The sequence below is a fragment of the Pristiophorus japonicus genome, chromosome 3 (assembly GCF_044704955.1).
Source record: "Pristiophorus japonicus isolate sPriJap1 chromosome 3, sPriJap1.hap1, whole genome shotgun sequence".
NCBI classification, from domain to species: Eukaryota; Metazoa; Chordata; class Chondrichthyes; family Pristiophoridae; genus Pristiophorus; species Pristiophorus japonicus.
In genome coordinates this window covers 318,935,591-318,961,545 of record NC_091979.1, presented here as the reverse complement: position 1 = coordinate 318,961,545, position 25,955 = coordinate 318,935,591, and the positions used below count along the sequence as shown (strand labels likewise).

The window sequence follows — 25,955 nt, the reverse complement described above, 5'->3', positions numbered from 1 at the left end:
CCCCCTCAGTCGTTCTCTTTCCCCCCCCCCAGTCGCTCTCTCTTCCCCCGCCCCCAGTCGCTCTCTCCTCCCCCCCCCAGTCACTCTCTCTCCCCCCGCCCCCCAGTCGCTCGCTCTCCCCCCCCGAGTCGCTCTCTCTTCCCCCCCCCCAGTCGCTATCTTTCCCCCCCCAGTCGCTCTCTTTCCCCCCCGCAAGTCGCTCTCTTTTCCCCCCCGTCGCTCTCTTTACCCCCCAGTCGCTCTCTTTCCCCCCCAGTCGCTCTCTTTTCCCCCCCAGTCGCTCTCTTTCCCCCCCCAGTCGCTCTCTTTCCCCCCCCTGTCGCTCTCTTTCCCCCCCCTGTCGCTCTCTTTCCCCCCCAGTCGCTCTCTTTCCCCCCCCAGTCGCTCTCTTTCCCCCCCAGTCGCTCTCTTTCCCCCCCCAGTCGCTCTCTTTCCCCCCCAGTCGCTCTCTTTCCCCCCCAGTCGCTCTCTTTCCCCCCCCAGTCGCTCTCTTTCCCCCCCCAGTCGCTCTCTTTCCCCCCCCAGTCGCTCTCTTTCCCCCCCGTCGCTCTCTTCCCCCCCCCGTCGCTCTCTTCCCCCCCCGTCGCTCTCTTTCCCCCCCCCGTCGCTCTCTTTCCCCCCCAGTCGCTCTCTTTCCCCCCCCAGTCGCTCTCTTTCCCCCCCCAGTCGCTCTCTTCCCCCTCCACCCAGTCTCTCTCTCTTTCCCCCCCCACCCAGTCTCTCTTCCCCCCCCCGCCCCCCCCAGTCTCTCTCTCTTCCCCCCACCAGTCTTCTCTCTTCTGCTCCCCCCAGTCTCTCTCTTCCCCCCCCCCCAGTCTCTCTCTTCCCCCCCCCCCAGTCTCTCTCTTCCCCCCCCCCCAGTCTCTCTCTTCCCCCCCCCCCAGTCTCTCTCTTCCCCCCCCCCCAGTCTCTCTCTTTCCCCCCCACCCCCCCCGCCCCAGTCTCTCTCTCTTCACCCCCGGTCTCTCTCTCTAGCCCCCCCCGGTCTCTCTTCCCCCCCCAGTCCCTTTCTCTTCCCCCCCCGTCTCTCTTCCCCCCGTCCTCCGTCTCTCTCTCTTTCCCCCACCCAGTCTCTCTCTCTGCCCCCCTCCCCAGTCTCTCTCTTTCACCCCCCAGTCCCTTTCTCTTCCCCCCCCGTCTCTCTTCCCCCCGCCCCCCGTCTCTCTCTCCCTTCCCCCACCGAGTCTCTCTCTCTTACCCCCCCCAGTCTCTCTCCCTTACACCCCCCAGTCTCTCTCTCTTCCACTCCCCAGTCTCTCTCTTTCTCCACCCCCACTCAGTCTCTCTGCCCCCCCACCCAATCTCTCTCTCTGCCCCCCTCCCCAGTCTCTCTCTTCCCCCCCACAGACTCTCTTTTCCCCCCCCCGTCTCTCTCTCTTTCTCCACCCCCACCCAGTCTAGCTCTCTTCCCCCCCTCCCCCCGCCAGTCGCTCTCTTCCCCCCTCCCCCCGCCAGTCGCTCTCTTTCCCCCCCCCCAGTCGCTCTCTTTCCCTCCCCCCCAGTCGCTCTCTTTCCCCCCCCAGTCGCTCTCTTTCCCCCCCACCGTCGCTCTCTTTCCCCCCCAGTCGCTCTCTTTCCCCCCACCGTCGCTCTCTTTCCCCCCCCCCCCAGTCGCTCTCTTTCCCCCCCACCGTCGCTCTCTTTCCCCCCCCCCAGTCGCTCTCTTTCCCCCCCAGTCGCTCTCTTTCGCGCCCCCCAGTCGCTCTCTTTCGCCCCCCCCCCAGTCTCTCTCTCTTCCCCCCCCCCAGTATCGCTCTCTTTCCCCCCTCCAGGCGCTCTCTCTTCCCCACCCCAGTCGCTCTCTTTCCCCCCCGTCTCTCTCTCTTTCTCTGCCCCCCCACCACCCAGTCTCTCTCCACCCCCCCCCCCCAGACTCGCTCTTCCCGCCCCCCCTGTCTCTCTCTCTTTCTCCACCCAGTCTCTCTCTCTTCCCCCCCAGTCTCTTTCTTCCCCCCACCAGTCTCTCTTTTCCCCCTCCTCCCCCCAGTCTCTCTCTTTCCCGCCCCCAATCTCGCTCTCTTACCCCCCTGAGTCGCTCTCTCTTCCCCCCCCCCAGTCGCTCCCAGACTCTCTCTTTTCCCCCCCCCCCCACCCCAGTCTCGCTCTCTTCCCCCTCCCGTCGCTCTCTCTTCCCGCCCCCCCCTCAGTCGCTCTCTCTCTTTCCTCCCCAGTTGCTCTCTCTTTCCCCCCCAGTCGCTCTCTTTCCCCCCCCCCCCAGTCGCTCTCTTCCCCCCCCCAGTCGCTCTCTTCCCCCCCCCCAGTCGCTCTCTTCCCCCCCCCAGTCGCTCTCTTCCCCCCCCCAGTCGCTCTCTTCCCCCCCCCCCAGTCGCTCTCTTTCACCCCCCCAGTCGCTCTCTTTCCGCCCCCCAGTCGCTCTCTTCCCCCCCCAGTCACTCTCTTCCCCCCCGTCGCTCTCTTCCCCCCCCAGTCGCTCTCTTTCTCCTCCCCCTTCCCCAGTCTCTCTCTTTCTCCTCCCCCTCCCCCCCGTCTATCTCTCTATTCCCCCCCCAGTCTCTCTCTTCTCCCCCATGTCACTCTTGCTCGCATCCCCTCAATCACTATCTCTTCCACCCCCCAACCACACCAGCCGCTCGCTCTCCCCCCCCACCCCATCTCGCTCTCCCCCCCCATCTCGCTCTTCTCTCCCCCCCTCCCATTTTGTTTGTTCTCTCTCTCTCTCTCTCTCTCTCTCTCTCTCTCTCTCTCTCTCTCTCTCCTCCCCTCCCATTCTCTTCTTCACCCCCCTCCCATTCTCTTCTTCCACCCCCCCTCCCATTCTCTCTTCCACCCCCCCTCCCATCTCTCTTCCACCCCCCTCCCATTCTCTCTTTCCCCCCTCCATCCCATTCTCTCTTTCCCCCTCCCTCCCATTATCTCTTCCCCCTCCCTCCCATTCTCTCTTCCACCCTCCCTCCCATTTTCCCCCCAACCCTCCATTCTCTCTTCCCCCCCCCTCCATTCTCTCTTCCACCCCCTCCATTCTCTTTTTCTTCCTCCCCTCCATTCTCTCTTTCTTCCCCCCCCCCTCCATTCTCTCTTTCTTCCCCCCCTCCATTCTCTTTCTTCCCCCCAATTCGCCCCCACCATTCTCTCTTTCCCCCCCCACTCCATTCTCTCTCCCCCACCTCCATTACCCCCCCCACCCCATTCTCTCTCTCTTCCCCCCTCCATTCTCTCTCTCTTCCCCCCCCTCCATTCTCTCTTTCTTCCCCCCCTCCATTATCTCTTTCTTCCCCCCTCCATTCTCTCTTTCTTCCCCCCTTCATTCTCTCTTTCTTCCCCCCAATTCCCCCCGCCATTCTCTCTTCTCCCCCCACTCCATTCTCTCTCTCCCCCCACCTCCATTACCCCCCCCACCCCATTCTCTCTCCCCCCCATTCTCTCTTCCCCGCCTCCATTCTCTCTTCCCCCCCACCTCCAGTCTCTCCCGCCCCAGTCGTTCTCTCTGCACCCTCCCAATTGCTCTCTCTCTCCCTCCGCCCAACCCCCCAGTCTCTCTCTCCACCAATCTTTCTCTTCCCCCCCCAGTCTCTCTCTCCTCCCAATCTCTCTTCCCCCCCAATCTCTCTTCCCCCCTCAATCTCTCCCTCTCCCCCCCAATCTCTCTCTCTCCCCCCCAATCTCTCTCTCTCCCCCCCCCCAATCTCTCTCTCTCCCCCCCAATCTCTCTCTCTCCCCCCCAATCGCTCTCTCTCCCCCCCAATCTCTCTCTCTTCCCCCCAATCTCTCTCTCTCCCCCAATCTCTCTCTCTCCCCCCCAATCTCTCTCTCTCCCCCCCAATCTCTCTCTCTCCCCCCCCAATCTCTCTCTCTCCCCCCCAATCTCTCTCTCTCCCCCCCAATCTCTCTCTCTCCCCCCCAATCTCTCTCTCTCCCCCCCAATCTCTCTCTCTCCCCCCCAATCTCTCTCTCTCCCCCCCAATCTCTCTCTCTCCCCCCAATCTCTCTCTCTCCTCCCCAATCTCTCTCTCTCCCCCAATCTCTCGCTCTCCCCCCCAATCTCTCTCTCTCCCCCCCAATCTCTCTCTTCTCCCCCCCAATCTCTTTCCCCCCAATTTCTCCCCACCCAATCTCTCTCTCTCTCCACTCCCTTCCCAGTCTCTCTCTCTCTCTCTCCACCCCCTCCCAGTCTCTCGCTCTCGCTCGCTCTCTCTCTCTCTCTCTCTCTCTCTCTCTCTCTCTCTCTCTCTCTCACTCTCTCTCTCTCTCTCGCTCTCTCCACCCCCTCCCAGTCTCTCTCTCTCTCTCTCTCTCCTCCCCTTTCCCCCAGTCTCCCCCCCCCCAGAATCCCCTCCCCCACATCCCCTCTCTCTGCCCCAGTCTCTCTGCCCACCCCCACCTCCCAGTCGCTCTCTCCTGCCTTCGATGTTTTCTCTCCCACAGAAGGCAGCGAAAATGTTTGTGTCGATAATCACAGTGATATTCTAGGCAAAAGGCCTGAAAATAATCCACAGCGGAACACATGCGGCACAGCTCTAGCTCACGATGCAGGCTTGACTTCCGGTGTCGCCTTTTAGGAGTCTGCACATGTGCAGGTGTTCGGGGGCGGAGTCCAGGGCACGAAGGCGCAGAGGGATGCTAAAAAATTTAGAGCAAATAATCACTTTAATCCGCTGTAGGAGTACATCATCATTAAGAGGTTATATCAAATGTGTCAGAATGACCAAGGCAAGGCAGTATGGCTTTAAGAAATTGTTGATCTTAATTGCCTTTAAATCAAGAACCACTCCCTAAGACTAAAACGCAACCAAATAGTTCAGTTGGGGAGAGGAAGAAATTGTGAGAAGGAGTTGGCAGGGAAGTAATCCCTTGTCCTGTCGTGTTCATCGCTCTCTTAAAGACACAACTACCATGCGTGAATAAATCTGAATATGTTTTTAAGCTCTACTCTGTGTCTAATTAATTACTGGGTCCAGACCCTGCTTCAACGTGTCACACATAATAAACAATGTTTTGTCAGGTAGTGAGAAAATAAACTTTGATTGAATCTAACAGTAGCTTGGGATCATTTGCAAATTTGAATTCTTTCTTGTGTTGGGTTTGTATAAAAACTTAAATGAGTAAATATGGAGATTAAACAGTCTGTTTATATATTCCTACTTTATGACTGTTCTTCTGGACCTTTTGATCTGGTCTTCTGTAAAGCTCCATTTTTAAAATCTTCTGCAATCAATTTGCCTCATTGTAAGCTTGTGGATATGACTTTTGACCTAACCCATCCTGTGTGTTTTATTTTTTTCCAGATGGTTAACGAAAATCATTTACAAGAGCACATTCCAGGCGTTGATGTGCAGTTGTTCTGAACTGACCTCCGAAGTACTGAACAAGCCTGCCATTCTGTTAGAACCAGGTAGCTGTGCAAAGCTCGGTCGGCAGTGGAGCTATGGCGATGGCTCATCACTCAAAGGTTCTCTCAGTGGAAGCCCCAGATGGAGGATGGGGCTGGTTAATTGTTCTCAGCTGCTTCTTAGTGACCATCTGCACGAGGGCAGTGTCCAGGTTTGTCAGTAAAACTTCTTCTGATCATTATACACTGCCCAGATTAAGCGCAGGCTTTGTATTGAATTTAGAAGCCTCTATTTAGTGTGATCTCTGACCTACAATTCTGATCACTATTGGATGTGTAACTTTTGTTTGAACCTTGGGTGTGTGTCTTTTACTTTCTTTCCCTTATCTCGTGTGCATGCTGTTCCCTGACCAGGAATTATATAGCAGATGTCGTGCTCTGAGGTATCTGAGTTGCTCATGAGTTGACTCAGCATCTGCTTCTCTCCCTATCTCTCTCTCTCTCTCTCTCTCTCTCTCTCTCTCTCTCCCTCTCTCTGAAGCCGACAGACCCGTGCAGTCTGGTTCATTGCGAGTTCATGGTGCTGGGAACTTTAATCCTACCGTTCCATGGAACAGTGTGGCAACAGACTGCCCCAAAGAGATATCGTAAATGATCTGGAAAACTACAGCTCCGACTTTAACTCGGGCTAGGGTTTCAGAACACTGAAACCATTGGTGACACATTTCATTGTATCGTTGATGTCTAACCCGTATAACTCGAGAGTTACTTATTTACACTGTGATCTTTTGAAACTGCAATATGATATTTTATGTCATTTTAATTGTAATTCTGTAATTTAGTGAAGTGGCACAATTTAATTGAAAGTCCCATTTTGGCTGACACAAGAATTACAACAAGGCATAATTTGATTGAAATTATAATGTTAATAGGAGATTCTTTTTTTTTTCTTTGCTTTTCAATGTTTTCTTCCCCCATCTCATCTGAAGCTGTCGCCTGCTTGCTAGAGATGGCTCCATGATCACTGGTTGCTCTCTGGTACCTCAATCAAATGGCCATTATGTTGGAGCCTTGAGGATGGTTACTGGGAGGATATTTGACCAGAGGGCATCACAGCCAAGGTGGATCTTGACAAAAAGATCCATTAACAAATATGCCATGTATGTTTTTAAATTGGGAATGAGAAGCTGAATCTATATTTGGGAAAGGGGCTATAGCTAGATTGTAAAACATTTTTTCCTGATCTTCCAAGAGCATTTTGAATTTGTCGGACATTGAGTCCATAATGCATTGAGAGTTTAATCATAAATGTAGGATCTTTACATAAATGTTTGTTAATTAACATTCTTTTTAATCTATTCACTAATCTAAAACTACTTAGTTACTTAAAGAAAAATCACTTTCCTTTTGCACCAATTTGATTTGTTTTTAAGTTGTAGATCAGGGTATAAACCAGGAAATAGTGAGGCCTTGTAAAAAGGGAACAGCAATAATCATGGGTGATTTTAGCTTCCATATTGATTGGACAAATCAAATTGGTCAGGGTAGCCTTGAGGAAGAGTTCGTAGAGTGCATAAGGGATGGGTTCCTTGAGCAGTATGTAACGGAACCACCCAGGGGGCAGGCTATCCTAGATCTGGTCCTGTGTAATGAGACAGGATGAATAAACAATCTCCGAGTAAAGGATTCCCTTAGAATGAGTGATCACAGCATGGTTGAATTTCAAATTCAGATGGAAGGTGAGAAAGTTGGATCTCTAACCAGCGTACTAAGCTTAAATAAAGGAGACTATAAAGGTATGAGAGCTGAGTTGGCTAAAGTGGACTGGGAAAACAGATTAAAGTGCAGGACGGTTGATGAACAGTGGTGTACATTTAAGGAGATATTTCACAACTCGCACAAGAAAAATATATTCCCGTGAGGAGAAAAGGGTGGAAAAGAAAAGATAGCCATCCGTGGCTAACTAAAGAAATAAAGGACGGTATCCAATTAAAAACAAAGGCATACAAAGTGCCAAAACTAGTGGGAGGACAGAAGATTGGGAAGCTTTTAAAAGCCAGCAAAGAATGACAAAAAACGATGAAGAAAGGGAAGATAGACTATGAAAGTAAACTAGCACGAAATATAAAAACAGATAGCAAGAGTTTCTATAGGTATATAAAAAGGAAAAGAGTGGCCAAAGTAAATGTTGGTCCCTTAGAGGACGAGACGGGGGAATTAGTAATGGGGAACATGGAGATGGCAGAAACTCTGAACAAATATTTTGTATCAGTCTTTACGGTAGAGGACACGAAAAATATCCCAACAGTGAATAGTCAAGGGCTATAGGGGGAAGGAACTTAACACAATCACAATCACTAAGAAGGTGGTACTCAGTAAGATAATGGGACTAAAGGCGAATAAATCCCCTGGACCTGATGGCTTGCATCCTAGGGTCTTAAGAGAAGTAGCGGCAGGGATATTGGTTGTAATTTACCAAAATTCCCTGGATTCTGGGGAGGTCCCAGCAGATTGGAAAACTGCAAATGCAATGCCCCTATTTAAAAAAGGAGGCAGACAAAAAGCAGGAAACTGTAGACCAGTTAGCCTCACATCTGTAGTTGGGAAAATGTTGGAGTCCATTATTAAAGAAGCAGTAGCAGGACATTTAGAAAAACATAATTCGGTCAGGCAGAGTCAGCATGGATTTATGAACGGGAAGTCATGTTGACAAATTTGCTGGAATTCTTTGAGAATCTAATGAACAGGGTGGATAAAGAGGATCCAGTGAATGTGGTGTATTTGGACTTCCAGAAGGCATTTGACAAGGTGCCACATAAAAGATTACTGCACAAGATAAAAGTTCACGGGATTGGGGGTAATATATTAGCATGGATAGAGGATTGGCTAACTAATAGAAAAGAGAGAGTTGGGATAAATAGTTCATTCTCGGGTTGGCAAACAATAACCAGTGGGCTGCCACAGGGATCAGTGCTGGGACCCCAACTATTTACAATCTATATTAACGACTTGGAAGAAAGGAACGAGTGTAACGTAGTCAAGTTTGCTGACAATGCAAAGATGGGAGGAAAGGGAATGTGTGAGGAGGACAGAAAAAGTTATGCAAAAAGACATAGACAGGTTAAGTGAGTGGGCAAAAAATTGGCAGATGGAGTATAATGTTGGAAAGTGTGAGGTCATGCACTTTGGCAGAAATAAAATCAGAGCAAGTTGTTATTTAAATGGAGAAAATTGCAAAGTTTTGCATTTCAGCAGGATCTGGGGGTACTTATGCATGAAACACAGAAGTTAGTATTTAGGTACAGCAAGTGATCAGAAAGGCCAATGGAATCTTGGCCTTTATTGCAAAGTGGATGGAGTATAAAAGCAGGGAAGTCTTACACTGTATAATTGTAGCATCGGTGAGGCCGCACCTGGAATACTGCGTACTGTTTTGGTTTCCATATTTACGAAAGGATATACTTGCTTTGGAGACAGTTCAGAGAGAAGGTTCACTAGGTTGATTCCGGAGATGAGAGGGTTGACTTATGTGGAAACGTTGAGTAGGTTGGGCCTCTACTCATTGGAATTTAGAAGGATGTGAGGTGATCTTATCGAAACGTATAAGATTATGAGGGGGCTTGACAAAGTGGATGCAGAGAGGATGTTTCCACTGATCGAGGAGACCAGAACTAGAGGGCATAATCTTAGAATAAGGGGCCACCCATTTAAAACTGAGATGAGGAGGAATTTCTTCCCTCAAGAGGATTGTAAATCTGTGGAGCATCTTAAAGAAGGAGCGGTAGAGATGTTTAGGGAGGAAATTCCAGAGCTTAGGGCCGAGGCAGCTGAAGACATGGTTGCCAATGTTGAAGCACTCAAATCAGGGACGCACAAGAGGCTAGAATTAGAGGAGCGCAGAGATCTTGGAAGGTTGTAGGGCTGGAGGAGGCTACAGAGATAGGGAGGGATGAGGCCATGGAATCATTTGAAAACTAAGATGACATTTTTCAAATTGAAGCGGTGCCAGATAGGGATCCAACGTAGGTCAGTGAACATAAGAACATAAGAAATAGGAGCAGGAGTAGGCCATCCGGCCCCTCGCGCCTGCTCCGCCATTTAATAAGATTGTGAGCACAGGGGTTGATGGGTGAACAGGACTTGGTGCGAGTTAGGATAAGGGCAGCAGAGTTTTGTATGAGCTCAACTTTAGAGGGTGGAAGATGGGCGGTTGGCTAAGAGAGCGTTGGAATAGCGACAGGGTCTGTGGCTCTCGTGTTGGACTGTTCAGCCACCAAAGAACTCACTTTAGGAGTGGAAGCAAGTCTTCCTCGATTCCGAGGGACTGCCTATGATGATGATGGAATAGTTAAGTCTAGAGACAACAAAAACATGGATCAGGTTTCCAGGTGAGGCAATGGCGGAGGTGGAAGTAGGCGTTCTTTGTGGAGCGGATATATCTGGCTCATAAATTGCACAATTTAAACCGTGTTGTCCCATTCCTGCATGTAGTGAATTGTTTTTGGAGATTATAAAAATGCCTGTTTAATTGGTGGTTAATGTTTTTATAAATATATATATAATGCCTTTAACGTAGTAACACATCCCAAGGCGCTTCACAACAGTGTTACAGACAAACAGATAAATTTGACACCGAGCCACGGAAGAAATGAAGGCAGATGATCAAAAGCTTGTTTAAAGAGGTAGGTTTTAACGAGCGTCCTCAAGGAGAGATAGAGAGGTGGAGAGGTTTAGGGAGGGAGTTCCAGAGCTTTTAGGGCCCAGGCAGCTGAAGGCTGATACACTGGTGATCCCGCCATTAACCGAGGTCCCAGATGCCCTGTCGCCCTTTTAGCTCGCACTTCCAACAACTTATGATGCAATACCTTTTCTAGCTGAAGGGTGCAAGAACAAGTATAACTGCTGATACACGTCACGAGATGCCCCATTCCAGCAAGTTCTGGCCCAGCGAATTATAGTTGGCCTATTTTCCTTTTCTTGTACAATTTGCGTGGGTCTCGCTAGACAAATTTCACAGCTGCAAGTTGAAAATGTCCTTAAAAGACCTGCAAAGAAGCAAACCAACATGTTTATGTACACCCTGCCCCTCCCCCGCCCAGGCAGCCATCAGTCAGTTTCAGCATTGATTTAGGCTTCTGCTTCTTTTAAAAATTAATTTCTTTTCTCCGTCATTATTACTCAGCTCAATTAATTTCCCATGAGGAGAAACTTCTTCACCCAGAGAGTGGTGAACCTGTGGAATTCTCTACCACAGGAAGTTGTTGAGGCCAATTCACTAAATATATTCAAAAAGGAGTTCGATGCAGCCCTTACTACTCGGGGGATCAAGGGGTATGGCGAGAAAGCAGGAATGGGGTACTGAAGTTGCATGTTCAGCCATGAACTCATTGAATGGTGGTGCAGGCTAGAAGGGCCGAATGGCTCACTCCTGCATCTATTTTCTATGTTTCTATGTAACTCAAAAGAGCAAATCTTGCAACTTCTGGTAAAAGCAGCAACATGTGAATTGTGAAATTAAAAAAAAATTGAATGCTGTGAAATCTGAAACGAAAAGAATGCTGGAAATAATCGGCATTTGTGAGGAGAAAAGATGAGCAGACTTTCTGGCTGGGGAACCTTTGGCAGAACCAGAAAACTGAAAATGAGAGAGTCTCTCAACACCATTATAGGCTCAGAATCGAGGATGACTTGCTTCCACTCTAAAGTGAGTTCTCAGGTGACTGTCCAGCCCAATATGGGAATTACGGTCTGTGTCACAGGTGGGACAGACAGTCGGTGGAGGAAAGGGTGGGTGGGGAGTCTGGTTTGCCGCACGCTCCTTCCGCTGTCTGCGCTTGTTTTCTGCATGCACTCGACGACGAGACTCGAGGTGCTCAGCGCCCTCCCGGATGCTCTTCCTCCATTTGGGAATTCCTGGCCTAAGTGTCGGTGGGAATGTTGCACTTTATCAAGGATTTTGAGCGTGTCCTTGAAACGTTTCCTCTGCCCACCCGGGGCTCGCTTGCCATGTAGGAGTTCCGAGTAGAGCGCTTGCTTTGGGAGTCTCGTGTCAGATGTGCGGACTCATTCATTCAGTTTCTCTATAGGATTGAACAAAACTGAGAGGATCAAAAACAGGCCGTGGGCGGGAGCCACATTTACTAAATAAGTTTATAAAGAGGCACTTAATAAGTTTAATAGCCATTATTTTTAGGGGTTCATAAAACCCGTAAAGGGTGAAAAATGCTAGTTGATCGACAAAGATCAACTCATTCAGGTTGTGAAACATTATTAGTAAGACAAAAAGGCCAAATTTAAATCTGGGTAGGATTTTGGAGGTGTGGGGTCCGAAGTGGTTCATGAACCATCAGCCACCTCTCCCGCAACATGAGGCCCAGTAAATTTTAACTCCCTGGCCTCATTTGCATGCCCCGGCTCTGAATCACGTCTGAAGATGACAGGAATGACTCAATCTCCAGCGGGTGGGAGACAGAATTGGTGTGGGGTCAGGCCACAGAAACGGGCATCGGCAAAGTAAGTACAGATTGAGTGGGGGACATAGAAACATCGAAAATAGGTGCAGGAATACGCCATTCGGCCCTTCGAGCCTGCACCGCCATTCAATGAGTTCATGGCTGAACATGCAACTCCAGTACCCCATTCCTGCTTTCTCACCATACCCCTTGATCCCCCGAGTAGTAAGGACTACATCTAACTCCTTTTTGAATATAGTTAATGAATTGGCCTCAACAACTTTCTGTGGCAGAAAATTCCACAGGTTCACAACTCTCTGGGTGAAGAAGTCTCTCCTCATCTCGGTTCTAAATCTCAAGTCCACGATCAGGGGAAAGGGTGATGCCGGGTGCAGGGAATGTCCCTGATATCCTTGTGGTATCAGGATGAGTAGTTCTGCCATCTTGGCCTACAAGGAACCTTTAACATTTTTGAAAAAGACCACGTGCATGGGCCTCCTGTGGCCTGGATCAGGATATGACACTGCCATTTACATTAGGCCCCGTTCCTCTGGGACGGGTGGCCTTCCCGTGCCTGAATTCAGGCATGTAAAAATGGTGAAGGGTGGGAACGCAGTTTCGAACCTCCTCCCAACATCACACGTGCTGTGTGGCTCCTGTTCATGTGGCTGACGAAGACAACAACCATCAGGGTTCCTTTTCCAGTTCTGACCTGGGTGGGGGTGGGTGAGGATTTCCCAGTTCCCGAATCTGGGTGTAATTTTAATAATAACTTTTATTTATATAGCGCCTGTAATGTAGTAAAATGTCCCAAGCCACATCACAGCAATTTTACAACACGTTGGATATTGACCATCGGAAAGAGAGAAAAACGGGAGAAAGAAGTATAAAGAGGGTAAAGGCTCGGATCTGAAGCAGGGGGGGGGCACCGTTCAGTGGCTCGTGGATTTTTTTCAGCAAATTTGGGGCTGATTGAAATGGAGGTGCGGGATGACGCTCTTGTGGCAGTCGGCAGCAGCGGGGTGGAAATGGGGACAGCCAAAAAAATCCCCGAGCTGAATTTGGACCAATGGACTGGAACGTGGCAGCCACTCGATTCCACCGCATGGCCGCCGCTAAATGGCGGTAACGGGCTTTATACAGATCCTGAATCTCGGCCCCAAGGAATAAGGAGGCCATATACCCCTTGGATAATAAGTGTCTAAATGGGGTAGAGGAGCAAAGGGATCTGGGGGTACAGAGTCATAACTCACCAAAAGTAGCTCTGCAGGTTAACAAGGCCATACAAATGCAAACAAATCACTGGGGTTCAATTCTTAGAGAAATAAAACTGAAAAGGTGAAGTTAGGTTAAACTTCATCAGAACTTTGGTTAAACCACACTTGGAATGTGTGCCCAGTTCTTGTCTTCGTGTTACAAAAAAGATATGGAGGCTCTGGAGAAGGTGCAAACCATTTTTTAACAAGGATGAGGAAGGGATGAACAGATTAAAAGAGAAGGCTGAGGAGTGACCTAATAGAGGTCTTGTGGGAGAGTCTAAAACTAGGGGCCATAAATATAAGATAGTCACCAACAAATCCAATAGGGAATTTGGTAGAAACTTCTTTACCCAGAGAGGGGTTATAATGTTGAACTCGCTACCACAAGGAATAGTTGAGGCAACCAGCATAGATGCATTTAAGAGGAAGCTAGATAAGTACATGAAGGAGAAAGGAATGGAAAGATGTGCTGAATGGTGGGAGGAGACGCGTGCGGAGCTTGGACCAGTTAGGCCAAGTGGCTTGTTTCTATACCTTAAATTCTATGCAAGAGCATCCAATACATGCAGACATAGGACTAGGGAAACCCGTTACTGTCTTACCCAAGGTATTCATTTATCTTTCCATTTTCCAGATGTTGATGCACTTGTTGTATATTTTGAACAATTTCTGGTTTTAGTTCACATAGCTGCTAACGTAACGTTGTTTTGGATTTCTAGGTGCTTCTCCATATTTTTTGTGGAGTTCCAGAATTATTTTGCTCAGGATTACGCAATGACGGCATGGATACACTCCACTGTTGACTGCACTACAATGGTGTTCGGTGAGTGTTTGGAGTACAACTAGGAAAATCTGCGTCACGTGGAGTTAAGGCACATTTTGCTGCACATAGCCCTTCGGTTCAAACACATGTTCCGAGCGGCAGTGGCTTAATTGCAGCTATTTGTTCTGTCTCACGGAAGTCATGAGCTTCGATCATAATCATCGGCAACATGATTACTGTTAGAATTGTGCATAGGCTTTATGATTCTATGACAAGAAAATGTCTCAACTTATTTGTTCTTAAGCCTTCTGCTCGAGCTCATCACTTGCCAATATCGATAAATAATGTCTCCCGTCTCCCTGCTTCCTGATAACATTCTGTACATCGTGACGTTTTTTGTGTGTGTGTGTGTGTGTGTGTATATAACAGCAATGATTTATTTTCTCTAACATTCTGCTCACGTTTGACTTGGAGCGGTGTTAGGGGCAACCAGGATTTTGGGAAACAGAAGAACAAAGCATAGCTCAGAGGAAAGGAGATAATAAAAAGCTCCTTTTATTGGGAACTGATCAATTAGTTCCTACTTTTGAGCTTTCCGCTCTTCATTAATACATTTGCAGAATGGCAAATGATGTTGAACACAGATAAATGTGAGGTATTCTATTTTGGTAGGAAGAATAGAGAGGCCACTTATTACTTGGAAGGTGTGAGTCTAGGTGGGGTAGAGGAACAAAGGGATCTCAGAGTACAAATAGACCAATCACTAAAAGTTGCGACACAGGTTAGCAAGGCCATAAAAAAAAAACAAGCACTAGGGTTTATTTCTGGAGGGATAGAAATCAAAAATAGGAAAGTTACGCTAAAGCTGTATTGAACGTTGGTTAGACTACACTTAGAGCACTACATGCAGTTCTGGTCGCGATATTATAAAAGGGATATAGAGGCACTGGAGAGGGTGCAGAGAAGATTTACAAGGGTGAGAGTATACATATCAGGAAAGGATGAACAGGCAGGGTCTCGTTTCTCTTGAAAAAAGAATGCTGAGGGGTGACCTAATAGAGATCTTTAAAATTATGAAAGATTTTTATAGAGTGGATACAGAGAGAATAACTAGAGGCCATCAATATCACATAGTCACCAAGAAATCCAATAGGGAATTCAGAAGAAACCTCTTTACCCAAAGAGTGCTGAGAATGTGGAACTCGTCACCACAGGGAGTGGTTGAAGCAAATAATATCGATGCATTTAGGGGGAGGAACATAAAAGCAGGCGTGGATTGGTTGGGCGAATGGTCTGTTGCTGTGCCTATGTAGTATGTTGGCTAGAATAGAGCTTCTGCTGAAACCATCGAAACATCTTTATTGCAATGAGAGCTCCATAGTTAGATGAAGTCCTTACTACTAGGGGAATCAAGGGGTATGGTGAGAAAGCAGGAATGGGGTACTGAAGTTGCATGTTCAGCCATGAACTCATTGAATGGCGGTGCAGGCTAGAAGGGCCGAATGGCCTACACCTGCACCTATTTTCTATGTTTCTATGTTTCTATAATGGTGACCTATGATAATGATGCTGGACTATTGCAGATAAGTAATGCCGCAGGAAGAGTTATGCCAACCCTCGCAACAGAACAAAACCAAACAAATTTGACTTGCTCACTAAGTCGGTGGGAAGTGCCAGGTTCTATGCTCTGCTGCCATGGCAACGTCGCCATCGGATCAGAGGCTTGTAATTAATTAGCTGACTTACTTGCCGTTTAACCATTCACAAATGTGCTGATGTGAGTAATTGTAACCTTTTATGATACGAATTAAATTGCTGTTTGGAATTTGTAATGAAATATTATATTCTAGTGATCTGTAGGCACACTTGCTGTCTGTTAATTATTCCTCGCCAGAGTCACTCAGTAACAGGATGGGAGTAAAGTGACTGTACTTTGAATAAAGCCTGGGTACAAATGTAACATTAATTCCAAGTAATCTTGGGACGTTTCCTTGGCAGTTCTTTCTAGTTACCAATCGAGCCGGTCGGTGCAAAGGGCTGAGAAATTGCAGGCAGTTTTGATTCTGAATTAGACCGACAAATCCTTCCATAGACTCGAGAAACCTCCCAAATTTGACGTCAGTCTCCTGACCACCCATTGCACTGCTGTAATCATCAGAAGAATTTACAGATTTTCCTTTTTCCTGGCTGGGGGTCTCGGGAGTGGGGAGAAAAATGGGTGGTAACCTTTTGACGATAGCTGAACTTGCACGAACTGCAGGGACTCTGTGTATCACTGCAAGCAAAGGAAACCTAGACCCACAGACACCCTGGCTTCGATTTGACCTCCTGGGGGGTGGGGGCAGAGGGGCGGGCGGGCAGGGAATGAGGCAAGGTAAGTGCTGTGGCAGTAAGGATGCTTAGCTGATTTAACTTGCCAACCTCTTAACCGAAGTGGCCGGGAAGTTAAAATTGGGTGGTAGGAGGCCATTGCCGGGGACCGAGGGAATGGTCCCTGGCACCAGGTAAGTAGATCAGTGAGGCTCAGCAGGGGCATGGCAGTCCTGGGGAGAGAGGGACAAGCCCAGGACGGAGAAGACCCAGGGCTGCTTTATGGGGCTCAGAGCAGTGCTCTTACTCCTCCTTGCCCATAAGGGACAAATTAAGATATTTAAATTTACGTTGTTGTGCCTCCTCTGGCCCTGTCTACTGTTGCCGGCAGGTTTGGGCTGATGGGGAGTCCATTACTGCTCCCCTGCTCGAGCCTCAGGTTAAAATAGCAGACCTGTATATTTAAAAGAGGACCCTGCCGGCTTGTAGCAGTGTCCTTGCTACCTTCAATTTAAAATTACAGACGGCCAGATCAGGGCAGGAAACGGGTGGGTAAGGCCCCTGCTACATTTTGACAGCTTCTTCCCACCTGGTCTCTGCAGGTGGGCCGGGAGAAGTGGGGTGGGTGGGCACGATATGGTTGGAAAGGATCTGGAAATTATCAGCTGTGTTTTAGCACAAAGCTGCATTACAGTTGGAGTGGATGAGGCAGCAAAACAAAACGCACATTTTCATCTTGCCGTTTTAAGATTCTCCACAAACTTTAAACAATGGTAACCCAGATTTGTGATCAGATGGCACTGCCCTTATCCTTCTAATCAGCAATGAGGTTGCTATTTGGATGCCAAGCTGAACTTGTGACTATTATGCCTTCAGATGCTCTAATAATGACTCCACGAGACATTGTGTTGTGCTTGAACTGTAGTGACCTTAGTCCATTTAATGTAACTCCAGAGTAAGGATCACACCTGGTGGCCTGCCTTTTATACTAGGCCTGGCACACCTGTACAGGTAACCTACAAGTCTCCCACTGCAGTGCCCTCAGGTGGCCCACCTTGTAATAGTACAAGCAGTAACCATGTAGGATTCATGACATCACTCTCCCCCCAGCCCTTAGTGCAAATCGCCTCTGCATTGACTGTGCTCTGGGCTTAGCTCTATCTGGTTGACCCTTGGAGGGTCGTTTCCATCTTGGGTGAGTAGGTGGCATTTCGTTGGCAGTAGAGGTGCTGGTGGTTTCTGTTTGTGTGTCCATGACCACTCCATTCTCCGTTCCCCCCCCCCACCCCCACAGATAGATTGTGCCGTTGGCTCATTACCTTCATATACATTCAAGTCCAAAAAACATTTGCATTTACCGTGTTGCATTCATGCTACCATGGTGAGGTAAGTACAGTTGAATGGTGAGGTATATAGGAGTCAGTGCTGGGGTCAGCACCAGTGCGTGAGGACAGACTAGTGCCAGGATGGTGTCCAGGTAGTCTGGTGGTGGCATGGTGCCCAGTGCTGGCAGTGGGAACCCGGTTGGCTCAAGTTGCCTGCTCTTGGGGCTTTTGCCATTGCTCCTAGTGTCGGGCAGGTTCACAGATGCCTGTGACCTCCCTGTCCTTGCTTTGCACCCTGGATCGCTGCTGCTCCCTGAGGGGCAGTCGTCTGGCAGTGCACAGGGAACTGCTGACTCACTTACCTGGGCGTTATTTAGTTTGGGATCCTGGCTGGTCCCAGTCCCATTTGGGAGAACCGTTGTGGGTGGCCCTTCGTTCCCAGGTGTAGCCTTGGTGGCGATAGGGTCTGGGGGCTGCGCCTTAACGCAGTTTGCTCTTTCAGGCTCGTGGCAGTTGGAGCCATCGGGTGCCTGAGAGGTGGAGCCGATCAGGGGCATGGTGTCGATACCAGTGCCGTTGCCTTCCTGAGATCACTTGCTCTGCAGCTTGTATGTATTAGCTGTTTGTGGTCACATCACTGTTTGCATCGCTCTGGTCCCAGGGACGCAGGCTACAGCGTTAGGTAGCTTGCTATGCCTGTGTGCTCCCGATGGGTGTTTGCCCACTGCATTGGCTGTATGCAGTTGAAATCCTACATCGCACAACGTTTCATTACTTATTGTGAATAACCTGTAGCTCCGATCGCAACCGCACGACTTTTCCTTGCTTATTGCATGTACACAACTCTGATCATCAATTACACATTTTATATCTAACTCACAGTTGCTATTACATTGATTGGGTGTGTGGAACTGTCCCTTTAAGTGTGTTGAGTTGCAGGCCTCCTTTAAGAGAGCCTTGCTATCTTTACCCCAATCCTCTTCTTCGCTTGGTGCCATGTGTTGCTCCATCAGCGCTGCACCTCGTGGTCTGGCCACCGCCATCTTTTTCTTCAGCGCCTCATCTCGTGGTATGGGCGCCATCTTTCTTCCATCCACGATGTCGACTGCTGTGATCCTCTTCTCCCCGGGTTCTGTCACAGAGGCTGGTAAGTCGCCTTTGGATCCGATTTTCTTCCTCCAGAGTCCTGCCACTTGAGCCTGGATAGTGCACTCGGGTCGTCCCAGCTGGATCATCTCCACGCAGTCGTGCTGAGCGGTCTGTGCCTCGGGTGCTGTGCTGGTCTGCTGTCTGGTGCCGGATCCAACCTCGGGTGGGGGCTTGCTTTGCCTCTGAGTGCGGGGACGTCGATCGCTGGCGGGATGAAATCTTCCCAACTCCAATGGATCTTCTCCATGAACCTTCTTGCGAGTAGCGTTGGTCCATCACCTGCAACAATCCACAGGGGTAACTTGTGCACCGCGCCATCATGGAGTACCTTTACATCTGCACTACCAACAACTGGGATAAGTTCATAGGTGTAGGTGCGCAGCTTTGCCTGAACCGGGACCAACTTGGGTCGTTCAGCCTGATTGTCCCATAGCCTCTCAAAGGCTTCTTGATTCATTACTGACTGGCTCGCCCCCGTGTCCACTTCCATGAAGATTGGAACACTATTTATCTCGACTTCCATCCTCAATGGAGAACATTCGGTGGTGCAGGTAAACATGCTATATACCTCATCGTGGGGCTGAGCTGCCTCTCTCAGTATCGCTTCATAATCCGCGCTGGATTCATGGCCACCTGCAGACTCTTCATCAACACAGTGAGTCATATTTCTGTTACACATTCGCTGGAGGTGGCCCTTTGTGCTGCAGCCTTTACACACGGCACTGGTGAGCCCTGTGATTCCCTCCGCAACCCCAGCATGGATCTACTCGATTAGCCCTCCTCGGCGGACTCTGAGTTAAGGGACTCGGGGGCCTGTTCTCTCATCCCTGAGAAGGTTCACGTTCTACAGTCCAGCCTCTAAAAGGCGCCACTCTGTGCACAGTACTTGCTGGGTTGAGCCCTAAGGATGAGTCATCCTCCTAGAGCTGCAGGCCGAGGTCATGAATGCTTAGCTCACGGAGATGACATTCTGCAGTGTGACTGTGGTATCCACAGATAGTAGTTTATACAGAAGGCCCACATGGCCGATTCCGATGACAAAGGTGTCCCGCAGCACTTCGGTGAGGTGGTTGCCGAAATCACACGGTGCCACCAGCCTCCTGAGGTCTGCAGCATATTTTGTGATCTCCTGGCCTTTGGGCCATCGGTGTGTATAAAACCAGTGTCTGGCTGTGAGGATGCTCTCTTTGGGCTTGAGTTGTTCTTGGATCAGCGTTACAAGCTCCTCGTATGTCTTGGTCGTTGTCTTCGCTGGTGCCAGCAAGTCCCCGACGAGGCCATAGACAGTGGGCCCACAACTGGTTAGCAGGATAGCTCTGCGCTTATCAGCCAGTGTGGCCGTATTGTTACCCGCCAGGTCGTTTGCTGTGAAGAAATGGTGGAGCCTCTCCACAAAGGCGTCCCAATCATCACCATCGGCGAACTGCTGCAACGTAGCAAGGTTAGCCAGTTTCGCGTGGAGGTCTGAAATCTCGTCGCCAATTGTTATGTCTTTGGATGCTCTGATAATGACTCCATGAGACAATGTGTTGTGCTTGAACTGTAGTGACCTTAGTCCATTTAATGTAGCTCCAGAGTGAGGATGACACCTGGTGGCCTGCCTTTTATACTAGGCCAGGCACACCTGTACAGGTAACCTACAAGTCTCCCACTGCGGTGCCCTCAGGTGGCACCCCTTGTGATAGTACAAGCAGTAAGCATGTAGGATACATGAGAGTAACCATGCAGAGCAGCCAGCAGCAAACCCTTTCTTTCAGGAAATGACTTGATCTGTGATTGCTTGGAGACTAGTAGCATTTTCCAAGGGCCTAAGTTGGTTTCAAGAGCAGGAGGTTGGGATCTTGAAGGGAACAGGGGAGAAGGAGAGAGAAAACCGTTAGATGGGAAGTCACGGATTTGGTCCTGGAAAAAGGCAGTTAGCTCTGTCTTCGTTCCACATCATTTTGAACATGTCTCGAACAGGGCACTTTCTAAATGGTGAAAAGCTTAAAAACAGTGGAGGTCCAAAGAGACTTGGGAGTTCAGGTACATAGATCATTAAAATGTCATGAACAGGTACAGAAAATAATCAAAAAGGTTAATGGTACGCTGGCCTTTATATCTAGAGGACTAGAATACAAATGGGTAGAAGTTATGCTGCAGCTGTACAAATCCCTGGTTAGACCACACCTGGAGGACTGTGAGCAGTTCTTAGGCACCACACCTTAGGAAGGATATATTGACCCAGAAATCCCGGTCGGCTGCTTCCCGCGGGCGATCGAGGGGAAAAGATGCGCACTTCCCTGAAGCTACTGCGCCCACGCGAGTTCCGGGTCCTGAGGCCAGCACTGACTGCGCGTCGCAGCGCGTGCACGTCAGGACGTGCGCAGGGCTGGAGCTGGAGTCACATGGCTCTGGGCAGCCAATCAGGTAAAGTATGTTCTCATTCATAACTCCATAAGTTGGAGTTCCCATTATTATGAATGAGAAACCCTCCCCAAACACCCAAAACACGAATAAAAAAAAAATACACCACATATTTTTATTAATTTAAATTAGTTATTTATGTATTATATAAAAAAAAAATCTTTTTCCGATTTAAAAAAAAAACTTACCGTAGTGGGGAGGGTTTTTAACAATAAAATGTGTTTTTATAATTTTATTTTAAAATGTTTTTGTGTATTTTAAAACTCTTACGCCTGTAACAGAGGGCTATGCGCCTGCTTTTACCAGGAGCTAGAGTTTTCAGGACATCCACTGGGCAAGATTTGGGTAAATATCGCAATCTCACCCGTGCGAATGAGATACAGAGGGTCTGTCGAGCTCCAGCTGGACAGATTGGAAAAGCCCGTTTTCAGCGCATGCGCATTTTGCGCTGAAAACTGGCTTTTGCGATGCCTTCCCCGGTCTGTACACACTCCGGACGGACCCGGGGAGGTGGGGATTTCTGCCCCATTAGTCTTGGGGGAAGTGCAGCATAGGTTTACCAGAATTATGCCTGGATTTCAAGGGTTAAGTTATGAGGAGAGATTACACAAATTATCGTTGTATTCCCCAGAATTTAGAAGATTAAGGGGTGATCAGATCGAAGTTTTCAGGATATTAAGGGGAACAGATAGGGTAGATCGAGAGAAACTATTTCTGCTGGTTGGGGAGTCGAGGACCAGGGGGCATAGTCTGAAAATTCGAGCCAGTCCTTTCAGGAGTGAAATTAGGAAAATCTTCTACACACAAAGGGTGATAAAAGTTTGGAACTCTCTTCCACAACCGACAATTGATGCTAGATCAGTTGTTAATTGGAGATTGATAATTTTTTGTTAACCAAAGATGTTGAGGGATATGGGCCAAAGGCGGGTATATGGGGTTCAGTCAAGGTTCAGCCTTGATCTAATTGAATTGTGGAACAGGCTCGAGGGGCTCAATGGCCTACTCCTGTTCCTGTGACAGGTCAGGCTTCAATTCTGAAATCTTTTAATTCCTGTCATAGATCTCCCTTTTATATAATATAAAAACAGAAAATGCTGGAAATCTCAGCGGGTCAGGCAGCATCTGTGGAGAGAGAAACAGAGTTAACGTTTCGGGTCGAAGACCCTTCGTCAGAACTGGCGAAAGTTTGAAATGTAACAGATTCTTAAGGAAGTGCTGGGGCCCTGAACGGGAGAGTGGGGGGGGGGGGGGAAGAACAGAAGGGAATATCTGTGTTAGGATGGAAGGCAAAAGAAATTTGAGAGACAAAGGGAATGATGAGCCGAATAGTTAGTAATAGCACAGGTTAGGAAACAAACGGTGAGTCTAATTAGGGTGTGAATGGCAGAATGATTACTAGCTGCCGCGGAAAACAGAGGGAAACAAACAGAAAATAAAGAAGTGGGTGGGGGGGAAGGCGGGGAGGCGAGTCTTTGTTTTTGTAAAGAAAGGGAACTCCCTTTGTTCTGCTCCTTGATGAGTTTTAATTCCACTGCTCGGACACTTCAGAGATTGAAGTGCCAAACTCTTTTCTAAAGTTAAAACCAGCAAGATCTGGCACCCGAGCTTATCAATAATGCCAATCTCCACCCACTAAGCATCTGTTATCAGATTCTTATCATTTGTTCCCAGAAGTGTGTGCATGTGATATTTCAATCGCTCCCAAAATTGATGCTAAAAAACTATTAAATTACAACATGTATTATGATGAGCGAAAGAGCTTTTCTTTTCAGTCATGGGAAAGAAATTGCCTACAATCTATTGCTGGTATCTGATACGCTTTTAATGCCCAAAAGTTATTTCCAATACTGACCATTGATATGGAGTTCTGGTGACTGACCAGTTCCTTTATTTAATGAGGTACAATCTCAGTACGAGTTTATATGAACATTGTTTTATTTGTGGTTTTTATTTCAGCACTTTTTCAATTTGCATCAATTATCTCCGCATTCTATTTTCCACACAGAAAGCAGACTCTGGGGGCAAATTGGGTTACACCCCATTCGGGGATGGTAACCAAGTTGGGCGGGACTTCCTGCAGGACGTCCTGCCCCGGCCGCGAGATTTGGGTAACTGCCTGTCACAGGAAGTGGAGCGCAATGCCGCATGCTCCACTTCCTGTTGAGGTGCTACGCGGAGCGGGATCAGCAGCACTATGTGGCTTCTCCGCATAGTGCTCACGCGCTTCAACACCCCTCCGTTAAAGGGGAGGGCCGCTGCAAACATTGATGGCCTCCACTGGGCCACCGGGGCTGTGTGGTGCTGTGGCCACAGCCCGGCATCCAAACGAGAGTGCCAGGCTGCACGATCGTGGCCTGGACCATGCGACATTGCTGGAGCACAGGCCAACCGGGGAGTTAGCCGAAGAAAACAAATGGCGGCGTTCGGCGCAGCGTACCTCACCTTTAACTTCCATCGCAGAAGCGAAGGTCAGCCTGGGTGGTGACCCGCGACCTGGCGTGGGCATTGCCCACGACAGTCTCACGGGAACTAGGCAATTTCCGGCGTGGGGCAGCAAAAGGGCCGCCGCGCACGGCAATGTCATCATCGGCGAAGGCGCGGCAGCCTGGAGGGGTGGGGGAGAGGGGGGCGGCGACACTACTGTGTTCACGCCTCCGCTAACTCCCGCACAATTTCGTGGGAGCCTGTAATGCCTTCACCCCCCCCCCCCACCCCCCTTTGTGCCCTGCTCGTGCCCCCGGAGGCGCAGAACAGGGTAATTTTGGCCCATCTGTTTCTTGTGGAGACAGAAAAGTTGGCAGCAAGTGATGTTATTCAGCACTGAATGAGTGAATAATGGACGAGCTCCCTTCCTTCCAGCCCTATTTTGCTTCAAGGGAGGATGCTAAGAAGCTGAGAAGGAAGGCCTTCCATCTGACTAAAGCCTGACTGGTCCATTCACAAAAATGTATCTGCCAATTTAAAAAATCTGTGCTGTCAATATTTAGTTTGAAAATTGCTTGAAATCCAAAATAATTCCCAATGCACAACACGATCATACCGATTGCGAGTGAGCGGTTCGGAGGGTTTAATCACTTGGCTACCCTCCATGCATTTGTCATTTTCACCCTCTTGACTTGAACTACCAAGAACTTCAACCCCAAGATTAGATGCTCTCTTTGATTCTGCAACGTGATATAATGAGGGCGAGGAAGACCATGAGGAAAATTCCAGATTGTGCCATGGTTTTTTAAAGGAGGTCACCACTGTTTCAAATGTGCGCGAAGAAATGGAATCCAGCACCAAAGCAAGTGCAACTCTGGGATGGCAGCAGAAAGCAAATGAGAGTGTTCACTGATGGCAACAACAGGTGGCTCTTGGCTGCAGAGCTGAAAGACCAGGATACACCAGCACTTGCGCAAGAATTATCAATGGAAGAATCTGGTTCACCGCAACTGATTGACGAAAGCAATGGGGGGGCAGGCGGGGGACAAAAAATAATTTATATGGAGCCTTTCATGACCACCGGACGTCTCAAAGCGCTTTACAGTTAATAAAGTACTTTTGTGCACAGCAAGCTCCCACAAACAGCAATGTGATAATGACCAGCTAATCTGTTTTTGTTATGTTGATTGAGGGATAAATATTGGCCAGGACAGTGGGGAGAATGCCCCGGTCAATGAGGTCTGGTTGTGAAACTGGCCAGTAGTTTCAAGTGCTGTACTAATTGACACAGGTTTTACTCTTGCTACAGTAACATCCTATGAGCGCACTCTCTCTATGGTCAACAAAAATTTGAAGGCTGGGACTTTCCTCAGGCTCACCCACCACCCCTTGCTCGATCACCGTAACTACACTAGAAGCTGCCAGAGACTGCTGCACTTCCAGCAAAGTTATTGCTGGTGGAGGGGGAGCAGCTACAAGGAAATCTCAGCCAAAATTGGTGGCGTGGCACCTCGCAAATTCTACCTTTTTTTTTAAAAAGAGGCTTTTCTTCATTTGCTAGAAATTGTACTGGTTCAACACTTTGTTTGTGGCTCTGCCCAGAGCCTTGGTTCTGGATTCATATTCTTCCTATTGCTCTGTCAGTCAAAAGGACTTGCCAACTAACCCGGATACTACAGCCAATGGAATGGCACAGCCTGAGTATCACGGTGGCTCAGTGTAAAAGGAGGAGATGCTTATCATGTTGTAAGAGGATTTGAGTTTTCCCAAATGGTTTGGAAAACCTGCAGAATAAACTTTAAAATGTATTTTCAGATACAGTTTCACATTTATTATCACCTGCTAAGTTTTTAGTGCAGACCGAGCACATGGGTCAAGAGGACTCATTACCGGTACATGTTAAAGTTTTCTACAAAGGGTTTGAGCCCCACTCCAGACAGCCCTGGCGAGTGGAGGCTGGAATATGGCCTCAATACTGGATTGACATCCAGCAGGTGACGCTCGTCTGGATGGAGTGAGCACTGGCTCAGAGGTAGTATTCGCACCTCTGAGTCAGAAGGGTTGGGTTCAGCCCCACTACAGACAGTCCCAGCGAGCAGACGAGAGCACCTGTATTGATGTTTAGCAGGGGTACTTGTGTCTGATTGGTGTGGGTAGCCCCCTCCATTGTAAATGGCAAGTGGGGCTCTTTAGCCCACCTAGGAAAAGGTACTTTGAAGATAAAAACTGTGAGGAAGGCAACAGGAAGCCACCTCAGCTACTCTATGGCCCAAGAATCTTGTGTGTGAGACTTGAGTGAAGAGCTGCCCTAGGGTAGAACACAACAGACAGACCTATAAAATTGCCCAGCTTTTATTGGCAATAGAGTTATGTTTTTTTTCCCCCGAGGCTTAACCTTTCTTGGGGCATAGGGCTCAAGTGTCTGCCCCTCCACAAACTGCGGTGCATCACTTCCAGTACACTGTTCTGCTTCAGCCCACCACGAACCATATACCTTATTTCTCAGACCTGCCTCCAGCCCATAATCCAACCGAGTCCTGTCATGCCAACCTGTTCCTGGCCCCTTACGGCCCACTGCCA

The 25,955-nt window shown here is 48.8% G+C and overlaps 1 protein-coding gene across 1 annotated transcript in view; it reads left to right on the top strand.

Moving 5' to 3' along the window:
- Window positions 1-5,360: 5,360 nt before the first annotated feature.
- Window positions 5,361-25,955, top strand: part of LOC139259605 (monocarboxylate transporter 12-like) — a 43,417-nt gene continuing 22,822 nt past the window's right edge. Inside the window, exons 1-2 of the mRNA XM_070875093.1 lie at window positions 5,361-5,499; window positions 13,718-13,821. Of these exons, the coding sequence (XP_070731194.1) occupies window positions 5,384-5,499; window positions 13,718-13,821 (220 nt within the window). The 5' untranslated portion in view covers window positions 5,361-5,383. The remainder of the gene's footprint in view (window positions 5,500-13,717; window positions 13,822-25,955) is intronic.